The 12,390-nt window shown below is 42.8% G+C and overlaps 1 protein-coding gene across 4 annotated transcripts in view; it reads left to right on the forward strand.

The window, feature by feature from the left end:
* Positions 1 to 12,390, forward strand: part of PLCB4 (phospholipase C beta 4) — a 164,895-nt gene that overhangs the window by 46,305 nt on the left and 106,200 nt on the right. For all 4 annotated transcript variants that reach the window (XM_039224818.1, XM_039224831.1, XM_039224824.1 and 1 more), the window contains exons 5-6: positions 3,957 to 4,036; positions 6,765 to 6,818. In XM_039224818.1, the coding sequence (XP_039080749.1) occupies positions 3,957 to 4,036; positions 6,765 to 6,818 (134 nt within the window). The remainder of the gene's footprint in view (positions 1 to 3,956; positions 4,037 to 6,764; positions 6,819 to 12,390) is intronic.

The raw sequence follows: 12,390 nt of genomic DNA on the forward strand, positions 1-12,390 counted from the left end.
CTCTTTTTGAATTTACTGGGCTTTGATTGTCTTCAGCTCAAAATAATCCACATGCCAGAGTGGCAAATTCTGGGGTGGCTTGCCCTGGGAAAGATGAAAAAATGAGAGGATGCTCACAAGTACAGCATGCTGGGGAGGTGCAGAAACTGCGGGTTTGGACCCCCGGCTTGATCTTTTGGGTTGGTTTCCCTGCACACATGCTGCACTGATCCACTCACGAAGGCCAGACCAGAGGGAGGCACCCAGTGTAGTAGGAATCATAGGGTGAGCAGGTCACCAGTGAGCCAATGAGTGTGCTCAACGTGTGTCAGGAAATGATCCTTCTAGAAACATGCAGCCCCAGGCATGTAGATGCACCTTTTGGGGTATGATGTAGATGGTTAACATATGTGCTTATTTTCAGCAATACAAGAAAACCCAAGTCACTTTTCTTTGGCTTCTTTTAGTCTGAAACATTCAAAGAAGTTCATGTACGTCTAGTTCACCCGTGGTGCAACTTTCCAACTGAACTCTAGGGCTCTACTGACACCTGCTGGCATGTTTTCTGTTGAAAACAAGGAAACAAAACACTTCACCTATTTCCTAAAGTCTTTTGGCCTTAATATGCTAGGTGTGCATTACCTGGAGGACAGGAGAGAGAAAGAAAGGCCTGATGGCACCTTGTCATGCCAAGGAGGGAGTTGTGTGAACAAGCCCCGAGGAGCTCCTGACAACAAAGTTTTTCCTGCCTCGCAGCCCTGGACCAGCCGCTCTGTGTTCTTGGGCAAGGCCCTTGACCCTCACTTCCATCATGTCAAAGAGAAGAAGCAACAATGTCCCCCACCCCAGTGCCCTGTAGGGCTCGTGAGGATTCCATTGCCATTTCCTCCTAACTAATGTATAAGTACTGTCACTGGAGTGATGACTTCAAAGGTCACTCCCGGAGACCTTTAGGTCACAACAAAGATTCTTTACCAGGGTTGTATTTTCAAAAGAGGATGAAAGTTGTTTCAGCTTCCACAAAGCCAGGTATCTCTGTAATTTATTTTTAGAAACAACTACATCAGAATGCTCAGAAAACTCCAGTGAACAGTCTCAGAAATTGTCCACTTTTTTATCCCCAGAAACCAAGAACTCTGTGTTTTGGGACACATAGCAAGCCTTCAGGTTCAGAAAATGCTTCCCAGTTAATGCCAACCAAATTATTTGTTTTTCTGTCTCCTCTTGGGAGATTCTGTGTGGGCCTGTGGTTTATTAGGCCAATAACAAGATATTTGAAAGTCCCCAGGGAATTATACTCCCATATTTAGTCTGACAGAGGAAGTGAAGGCTGCTGATGAAAATAATTGAGCCTTTCTCTAATGCTACCATTGCCTTTTCTTCCTCATCCCTCAGAATCCTAATTTCACCATCAGGAGGCTTTTGATGCTGTTTACGGTTCCTCTGGAAATAGCCTTTTCTAGTTGTGGAAGGAAATTTACCTCTCATGGCTCCTAAGTCCTCCTTTAGAAAGTTGTTAGGTATGACTGGAGCATAAAGAAGAAAGCCAAAACTCTCTATCAGATTCACACGTACCAGGACAGCTACTGTCAACATGAAAACAAAACAGAAAATAACAAGTGCTGATGGGATGTGGAGAAATGGGAAGCCCTGTTCACTGTTGGCAGGAATGTAAAATGACACAGCTGCCATGGGGAACAGAATGGTTGTTCCTCAAAAATTAAAAGTAAAAGGGTGGCTGGCTGAGTGGCTCAGTAGGTCCAGGGTCTGGCTCTTGGTCTCTGCTCAGGTCATGATCATGACTTGTGAGTCAGGCCCCACATCGGACTCTGCGCTAACAATGCAGAGCCTGCTTGGGATTCCCTCTGTCCCCTCTCTGTCTGCCTCTACTCCACTTGCACTTGCTCTCTCTCAAAATAAACTTTAAAAAAAGTTTTTTAATTAAAAATAGAATTACTACTTGGTCCAGTAATTCCATTTCAGAGTATCCAATAAAACTGAAAGCAGGAACTAGATAAAATATTTGTACACCACTGTTCATAGAAGCATCATGAATCACAACAGCAACCCAAGTGCCCATCAGCAGATGAATGAATACACCAGATGTGGTCTACACACACAATGAAATATTATTCAGCCTTAAAAATGGAGGAAGTTCTGTCACCTGCTGCGACCTGCCTGAGCCTTGAGGACATTATGCCAAGTGAAATAAGCTACTCTAGTTTGTCAAAGGGCAAATACTGTATGACTCCATTCTTATGGAGAACCTAGAATAGGCACATTCCTAGAGACAGAAAGAAGAATTGTGGCTGCCAGGGTTGGCGGTGGTGAGAGGAAAACGGGGAGTTGTTTAAAGAGGATAGAGTTGCAGTCTTGCAAGAAGAAAAGAGTTCTGGAGTTGGATGGTGGTATAGGCTACATAGCAGTGTGAATATTAATGCCACTGACCTGACCTGTTCACTTAAGATGGTTAAGATGATATTTTTAATGTCATTTGTTACTTTCTCACAGTAAATTAAAATCACACACATTTGATAGAACTCAGTCTTTACCACTGACCCTTGCGATGACTAAATCACTAGGCCGTGTTAAACCTAGTAGTATTGTGTCGTGCTATCTGGCAGAATGTTCCGTAATGATGGAAATGTTCTTTATTTAAAAAAAAAAATTTACGTTTATTTATTCTTGAGAGATAGAGGCAGAGTGTGAGCAGGGGAAAGGTAGAGACAGGGAGACACAGAATCAGAAGAGGCTCTAGGCTCTGAGCTGTCAGCACAGAGCCCAGTGCGGGGCTTGAACTCATAACTATGAGACCATGACCTGAACTGTACTTGGAGGCTCAACTGACTGAGCCACCCTGGCGCCCTGAAGGAAACATTCTTTATATATGCTGTCCAGTATGGTAGGCACTAGCCCCTCATTAGCATTTGGAGCATTTGCAATGGGATTAGTGAAAGGGAAGCACTAAATTTTACTTTTATGCAGTTTAAATTTAAATAGCTACATGTGGCTAGTGGCTACCATACTGGACAGTGCAGATAGAATATACATTTATAATACTATTGATTCCAAATTATATCCTCTTCTGCAACACAGAGCTATAGCAGTTACACTATAAACCAAAGAAGGTAAGACACTGGCTTTTGTGGAGGCCCAAGCTCTGTTTTAACCCCCAATATCAATTTGCTGCAAAGCATTGTTGCCAAGAGTATGATTCTTTATTTTAGTATGGCATTCATTGGCATCAGTCCTTGGACCTAAGGGCAGAGTTGGCCTTAATTCATAGGCCAGCCTTTTCTAGGCAAATGTCCTTAAGGGACCCAAATTCCTTTACTGCCATGCACAGTCTTCTTTCACTTTTCCCTGTAAATCCATGGAGTGATGTTATGAGCTAAAACTGAGGTCCAAATCCTTAAACAGAAATTATGTAAGCACTTCGCTGTTTGCTCTGGACACCCTGGCAATCAGTGCGTGCTTTACTTTTTAAGGCTTTGCTGGAAATCACAGACAGGTAAGATATGTAAGAAATTCTTAGATTGAAATAGAATCACACGATAAAATTGATGAACCCCAAATGCTCTCATCCTCTAAAATGGGAATAGCTAAATATGTCATCACATATTGTATAATGTTGCTTAGAAGTAATGAAGATTTCCAACGGCTGAAAAAGGACTTCTATTTAAACAGGCTGCAACTGGAAGGTTTAACGAGTCAATCAGGGGGCAGCGTTCCTTTGTGACCACCCAGCATTTAATGATGCTATAGATGTCACATTTATCTTCATGGAAAGAATGAAAGCTGTTTATTAAAGAATAAAGCATGGCCTGCAGAATGAAGACTGCTCTGTGGCGGGAAGGAGATAAACGAAGCATTTACGTTATTCTTACACAAAATGGATACAAGCTATGTAATAAAAACCACCAGTTTTTAGCTCCCGTAGTTTTGCTCACCAAGAATGCCTTTTCTTTCTCTTTCAGCAATGGGTAGAAGGACTGAGATCCATCATACACAACTTCAGGGCCAACAATGTCAGTCCAATGACCTGCCTCAAGAAACAGTGAGTTTTGTTTCTGTCACTCTTTGTTCTTGGCTGTTAAAAAGCAAAAGGTCAGATTAGGAGGTGACAGCTTAGTATACAGCCAGGCAGCGTCTTACTTGCCTTCCCCTCCATGCTCCTGACCTTGGAGAGAGGTTCCCAATATACACCTGTACCCACAAGCCACTCGGCAAGGCATGTGTGATGAACCCATAGCCCAAAACTGATGTGAAAGGAATGCTCGATAGCAGGAAGATGCTGGAAGCTCAGCATCCCCTGCCAGTATCCTCTGGGTAGTAGGCACCGACCTTTGTGTCCCCCAAAGTGCTGATCATTAGTTCTCCATGCTGGAGCTGTAGTTGGATGCTGTGGTAGCTGGAGCCTGTTTTGTGAGACTGAGAAATGGGGAGTATGGCCAAGGGAAGCACTTACAAGAGCACCCATTGCTAGGGTCAAAAAGGAGCACTGGTCCGGGGACTGTTCAGCACACAGGGATGTGCGATCCACACATACTGGCCTTACTCCAGCTCACTGTATCCAAAATCCAGGGGGGTACCTCACTGGTAGATTTGTAACCCTTCCCAAGTTATGCCATCAGGGCGACGTGAAAGTTTCTCAAGTAGACATCCTAGCCAAAGCCAAAGTCAGACTTTGACAAAGCAGCAGTCAGTGGAGGAGTGGGGCCACCTGCCTATATTATAGACTGTTGATAGGCAGTTGTAGGTGCAGAAAGGAACTACACTGAGGAAGTATGGGAATAAGCCTGCACTCTCAACCTGGCCCAGCAGCAAGGGTGTGACTCCTTGGACTGTCAGGCAGTAGGAAGGGAGGTCAGCCCTTGGGGTACTTTCATTCTTACTTTTGGTCCTTTTGACAGGTGCTTTAAGAGTTATGTGCTCTTGACTGTTGTATGTGCTTGGCTGCTTCGTTGTTGGGTGACTCTTGGCAAGGTCTTAGCCTTGTGCCTCACTGTTCTAATCTGTGAATGGAGACAGTGACCGTAACTCATTTTACAAGACTACCCCACAGGTGCAGTGAGGTCCTAGAAAACGCCCAGCGCAGTGCCTGGCTCCCAGTCCTCCTTCATTCACTATTAGTAGTTTTGATTTTTATGCCATCCCTCCCATTTTCTTTCCATCATCTTAGCAGGGGGTAGTTAGTCTTGTAAATACCTATTTGTTGTGCAGTGACTTCTCCTTTTCCTCTGCAGTTGCTGTGGCATGTTGTCTTAAAAATAAAGAGCAACAGTGGATATTTGACATTATACTTTGGGCATTGATCGAATCCCAAAGGATCTGAGACTTTGAGAATGCCCACTTATGTCTGAGGGGCCCCAGTATCCATATCTGGACACAAGATCATACCTGCTCCCAGTGGTATTATGCTCAGATCCCTTTATGGAGCTGGTGTTCACCCATCTGCCAGCCACCATGAGGGTAGCTCATCAAGAGGCCACACCTTTCCACTTCTGCAGAGAATTACCCTCTGCTGAAGGATAGTCAGTGTGCCTGGGAGACTGTACTCCTCCCTCTGCCTGGTGGGAAGCCCATGACTGATGATGGACTAGAACAGGCTAGAAAAGACCAGCCCCCATGCCACCAAGTCGGGTGCACATCCCACTCCAGAGCTCCCCGTGACATCAGGCTAAAGCACCAGCAGAGACCACAACTTTGTGTGACTGTTCTCCCTGCCCTTTCTGCTTCCCTTATGCCTGTTGTCTTGAAAACATCCATTGAAAATGAGTCACTTGTGCCTCTAGGAAACCGATGTAAGACAGAAACTCTACCAAACTGTCATATTCTGCTTGTTATTAGAATTTTATTGACTGGAAACAATGAGAATGTGCATTAATAGCTAAGAACTGTCTTACCATCAAAGTACAAATAACTGTTGTGGGTTCCTGTGTGTCAGAAAAGCAATGAGTTGCTTCCCATCAATTTGAGTTAATGAACTTCTCTTACTATTGGAAATTAAGCAAGGTGTCCATTTGATCTGTGCTTTGCTCCACTGGGAGCTGGAAGTGGAGGTCCCTATGGGTCCTCAGGATAAGGCTGACTGGTGTCAGCATACATTTGCATTTCTTACCACCTTAGTCAAGATTATTTTTATTTTATTATTAATATTTTGCCAGAATTTTTTAAAGTTTATTTTAAGAGAGAGAGTGAGAGAGCACAGGGGAGGGAAAGAGAGAGGGAGAGATAGAAACCCAAGAGGCTCCACACTCAGTGAGAAGCCCAATGCAGGGCTGGAACTCACGAACCATGAGATCATGACCTCAGCCGAGATCATTTGGATACTTAACTGACTGAGTCACCCAGGCGCCCCCTCAGTAGAGACTATTAAGGATGAGAACAATCACCAAGTAAGTACCCACAATTTGTTTTGCTCAGTGCAAGCACCCAATTTTCTAATTCATCTAAGGTTGCTGAGAAAAATACAGAACTCCAGTTAAATTTAAAGTTCAGTTAAGTAATAGTTTTTAAGTGTAAGTATATCCTGTGCAGTATTTGGAACATACTGCATTATTTTTCTAAAATAATTATTTTTCTAAAGTTCTAATTTAACTGAGATTCATGTATTTGTATTTGCTAATTGTGATGACCATAAATTCATCTCACAATGTATTATTGTCTCTGAATTTCAGGATAAATGTTCTTTGTTTGAGTGAACTTTCTTTTAAAGTTTGTAACTGGCTTGAAGTATTCCTCTTAAGGAACATTAAAACAGTATTGTTACGGTTGTTTTCCAGCTGGATGAAATTGGCATTTATGACCAACACAAATGGTAAAATTCCAGTCAGGAGGTAAGTCGATCATCATTCCTGTCTGTATTTCATACCCTGGGTCGACCCTCGTGATACCAGACCAAAGAGAGAGCCCCTTCACAAGTGATTGTTAATTGCTTTCATTAAAGACCTTTCCGGAAGCATAGTCTAAATCACTCCATCAAATGCTGTGTTCAATTTGTAAAACTCCTTTGTGAATGTAAAGTTGCATTTTTCCTCAGAATGGGTAGCATTAACTCTACTTTGATGAAGAACATCTGAAGATGTAGCAACATTCTTTATATCTTCAAGCAAGTGGGCTTTGAGGATTTTAATGTCTTTTGTCTACTTGCTCTGAGCAACCATTAGCCAAAATTAGAGAAGTTGTACTGTGCACCTGTAGCGGGAGTGTATACAGACTGTGTCTTCGGAAGCACGGTGCCTCTGGACAGCACTTCTTATTCTGGGCCTTGTTCTTCCTCTGGGGGGCAGTGGGAGGGAGGAGGTGGGCTCCTTTGGCTTCTTGACACTTGATCTCTAGATGCACTATCCCTTGCACTACACACTTTTCAGAGCTGTCACTTTATCCCCTCACTCTGCTCAAGTTAACAATGACAGTGAAAAACAATGGCATAAAGCCTGAAAGGAATCAAGAAGGAAGGGGGAAAAAAATGAAGAAAACATGAACAAAATGTGTTTTCCACAGGGGTTCTTTAATACTTAAACGGATGTGTTTCACTCTCTTAGGATTCCCCATGCTTGCTTCTTTTCTGCCTCTCTACTCCCTCACTGGTGTTAGGACTTGCGAATGGTCTGCGGGTACCCCCGGAAGCTCCCGAGATGGCAGTGATAGGGATTCTTTACCAAACTCTCCTGGTATCTTTTTGGGTGGCATTTGTGTAAGCACTTAATGGAAATTCCAGAAGCCAGAGCAGACATCAGCTGTCCACATGAAACCAGGAATGTGTTTGGATTCATAAGCCCAAGCCCATAGCCTGAATTAGTCATAGGTTCCCCAGATACGAACCCACTCTTCTAGGATTCTCCAGACCTAGATTGATGTTGACTTCATCTCTGGATACCACTTAAGCAAGGAAGCCAGCTGAAACAGCAACAAACAAAACCCAGAGCGACTAGGTAGAATCTTGTCTGAGAACTGCTGTCTTTCAGAGATGAGGTGAGCAGGTCCCCAGCAACATCACATTTGAGCACATGCATTTGGGCTGTGGCATGCTGACCACACTTAGCCATTTCTGGCTTTTCTCCGTCTCCCTCTCTGCCCAGGCACTTCATTCTGCCTTGAAGCCTCCATTCTGTGTCCCTATGAGATTCTCTCCTTACTCTCTCAAAATTACTCTTTTCGCATTTGACAGAATTGTCCTAAAAACCATCATTTTTCTTAATTCTGTGTTCGATAACAACCCATGTGACATGACAGAAATCTCAATGAGGAAGTTAAAAGCATACAAACCATAAAGAAGACCACGGACTGTATTTTTACTTAACCTTTTATTGAGGGCTTACCAAATTGTAGACCTCATGCGTTTGTTGTGGCCTTTACAAATCTAGATGTAGGATTCTCTGCTTTTTATTAACTTACTAGCAAATCCATTTTATGTCTATTTTAGAAAAAAGACCTTGAAAAAAAAAAACAGCACCCTTGACTGATTACTGTTGGCAAAGATACTTCACACCGATCTTTATTTTGCTTAAAATTCTTTGTTGAGCAAAAGCAGGACAATTATTTTACTGTATCCCAGCATCCTACAGCTATTGCCCAAAATATAGTACATTTTTCTTTAAAAGCAGTATTAAACTTAGCACAGACAGCAATGTGAATAGAAATGTATGTTGGATATGTTTTTATATATCTTACTTTTATAGATCTTTCTTCCAAGATAAGGTTCAGGAAATGGACAAAGTAGAAACACATAGATTGCAATCAAAGCACTTCTAACTAGCAATTATGGTTTCACTTATAGGTATTTATAATCAAGCCATTGTTAGACAAGCTTGCAAGTCTTAGGATTTCAAAGATCTTTATCTACCATGTTCACGTGCAAAAATTATTACCATCCTTATGTCATTTTCTTTAGCTCTCTTTCACATGAACTCTTTGGTGCCTGCCAGTATTAACAGGTGTTTGACACAAGACATCTGTGATTTGGGGGCAATTTGTTAGAGCTGATGGAGAATTGATAGCAAGCCAGAAAAAAAGCGGAGAAGTCTTCTGGTAGATGAGCTGCCAAGGGCTAGGTGGAAATTATTCTGAATGTTTTAATGGATATGAAGAGTAAACCCTTTTAAAATGTCATGTTATCACTATCATTCTGGTTCCTAAAATGGAAACTATCAGTATAGTGTGCATGCTGTTAAAAGGGGTCTGGCTTCATAGTTGTTACATAGCTTGGGAATGGCCTCTGCTCTTGAGTATTAGCCAAAATTTAATATCCAGGAAGTTGCAGGAATGATTAATGAAGAAAGCCTTAACTCTTTATCTCCCTCTTTTCTTTCTATGTACATAAACTTAAGCAGTCTGCCTTTCTCTCAAAGTTATAAACACATGCTCAGTTTATCTCCCCACCTAGACCAAGGCTTTCGAAAGTCACTCTTTTCTTTGCCATTTCCTATTCTTTGTAACCTGGAGTTGGAACTAATGGCTAGAGAGTCAGGAAATAGTAGCCAGACAAAAAGTATGGGCTGTGGTGGGAAGTGGTCTTAAAGGAGGCCGTTGTGTTAAAAAAGAAGGCTGGGAGCTTCAAGTATGATCAGGGGACCCCAACTCCTATGTAACCTGTGCATGTCCTGAAGGCCTCATTTTCTGTGAAAATGGTAGGACTCTGCTGAGGCGTCGCTCCATGAGTCCAGCCTGAGTGTTTCAGTAAACGGTGTTAAAACGAAGGAATGGATTGTAGGCCCGTTGAGGACAAAGAATCCTCTTGGTTTTTTAGGATTATTGCTGTCTTTATCACCTATAAGTCTACTGGAACATGGAATTGAACCATGAATCTGATAGGACTGGGCTCCAGTCAAGGGTATTTGCTTTTGTAGCATTTCCTTTGGGGAAGGTGGTGTATTTTGACTCATCAAAAACTCATTGAGTATCTGTGAGCCATGAAGCACTAACCTGTACTCTGTGGATGTGAGGCTGTATATGAGAGCTGAATAAATCCCAGTCCTTTATAAACACTCTCCTACGAAATGCCTATAATGGTATGTTAAAATGCCCCTAGGTTGTGATAAATGTGTTTCTCTCAGGACCCTGTTAAAAGGTATTCTGCTGGGCCTCTAATGTAACTGGAAACTCCTAAGAATTCACCTTTGTGCCACAACTCCCTCCCCTTATCTCTGAGTGAATCCATTGTAAGGCCCAAGTCTGATTCTGATAGCTGCCTGGAGCAATGGCAATAAATGCACTTTATTAGACCAGAGGAATGGTCTTTTCAGCCTCCTTGTTCCTATTTTCCACCTTGGGTTTGGTCTCCTTTAGAATGAGGTGAGCAAATCTGTGATGACATTGCCCAGCCCAAGCCCCCTTAGAAAAGAGGGACCAGAAAATGAGCCCCTCTGGCCACAATGCCATTTCTCACCTTTATTCAGTGCAGTCATTTGTTGGGCTGTGGCTTTGTCCTCACTAATATAACCCTACATGGATTTCCTTCTCTCCTGATATAGGACACCGTAATATTCTCTCTGTCTCTCTGTCTGTCTGTCGGTCCCTCAGCCCCAAGTGCAAATGCATGGACTTCCTCCTCCTATGAGACATTCTTGTTCTACTTCCTCTTTACATCTTGGCCCTTCAACAAGCTCTAGCCAAAGGATTCTATTCCTATAGACTCTTCCTTTTCTTCCTACTCTCCAACCCACATCCAGGCCCTGTACCTGCTAAATTCATGACCAAATCAGTCAGTTTTCATCTCATTTTTCGAGCCTATCCAAACTTAACCAAAGCTCAAGTTCACTGAGATGCCCCTGAGGTTACTATACAGTTTCCTCTTGTTCCAGATCTGGGGATGCTGGGGCCTGTAGCTCTCATGTTAACACACATTTTAAAAAGGAGAGAGAGAGAGAACCTTGAATAGCTACTTTCCCCTATTTTATAAAGGTCAGGTAAATTGCTTCTCAACCTGATTCAGTGTATGAAAATTCCATGAACTTGAGAAGTGGAAAATGTGAACATAGCACCCTCTATCCTAGAAACGGATTTACTTGATGTCAAACACATATGCTTACCATGTCTGTAGATTTGTTAAAGAGAATCTGCGAGCCTCCCTATACTTGAATACAGCTGTCTCAAGCACTCTTAAAAATGTACTTCTCGAGGTATTCTTGGACCGAGTATGAAACAACAAAACTTTGAATGAACACATAACAACTCCTTTTCCTAAAGCTAGATCTTCCCAGTCTGTTTTGGGAAGTTGTACTCTGCAGTCGAAGAGGTGTTTTCTCCCACTCATTCAAGATAATTGGCGCTCAGTGCTTACATTTGGAGCTGGCCTCCACTTATGTGAATGGCAGAATGCATGACAGGGTTGGGCATGGGGAGGCGCTATTCCCAAGCTCCTTGTGCTTACAGAGAAGGCATTCCAAAGCCAGGCTTCCCAGATGAAAGTAAGCTCTATCTTCAGGTTGAACTTTTGAAATGAGAGTTTCAGTTAATATGGGCTTCCATATTACCTTCCATACTACTTCCATAATACCTGGGCTTCCAAACACGGAATGAAGGAAGTCTCTTTTGATTGGCTAAGGCACGGCTCAGAGCCAAACATGAATTCTAGGGTGCCAGCTCATCTCCTCAGTGGCTGAGTGTCATCAATGCATTTCTCGTCGGAAGTCAGCTCATTAAGGTTACTTATTCTACTAGCCTTGATGCACACCATCCTAGTTAAAAGGCACCATCGTTATTCAAAATTACCTTGTTTCAGGAGAGGGCCAAGATACTGAGGAAACATAGAATACATTCACCTAACTCCACTCCCCACCATGCCTTCACTTTCTCAATAAACTTCCTAAGCTGTAAGGCAGCTGGCACTTCAGAGTAGCTCAATGATGCTTAGCTCAAAAAATTTTTTTCAAAATATGTCTAATAATGCATGTCAGCTGCAGTACCAAGGCATAAGGGCTATCACCAGTCTAGACTGAGTTCTAAATTAGGAGATTACTTTTTTCCCCCAAACCTATGTAGTGTCAATATGAGGCTTTATTCTACACCAACTGTCCCATCGGCCATATTCCTTTTCCTCGAGAAAATTATTTGTTTGATAGGACCAAAATTTATCATTGTTTTGTCCAACAGTTTGTATCTCCCAGGGCTTTTTGTGGGGAGGGGAGGGAGAGAGAGATCATGAGCAGGGGAGGGGCACGGGGGCTGAGGCAGGCTCTGCGCTGACAGATGTGGGGCTCGAGCTCAAGAACCCTGAGATCGTGACCTGAGCCAATGTCGGATGCTTAACCAACTGAACCACCCAGGTGCTGCTCTTCAAGGGCTTCTTGTGTTCACAAGCACCAGGGGGACACCTATCTTAGAATCAGACAGAACCAGAGGGATATTGCAAGAGCTAGTTAGGGAAGTAAAAAACACCCAGAAGTGAAAACTAATTGTATTTTCCTT

This window comes from Hyaena hyaena, unplaced genomic scaffold (assembly GCF_003009895.1).
Source record: "Hyaena hyaena isolate Hyena2069 unplaced genomic scaffold, ASM300989v1 scaffold_16, whole genome shotgun sequence".
In the NCBI taxonomy this organism is placed as follows: domain Eukaryota; kingdom Metazoa; phylum Chordata; class Mammalia; order Carnivora; family Hyaenidae; genus Hyaena; species Hyaena hyaena.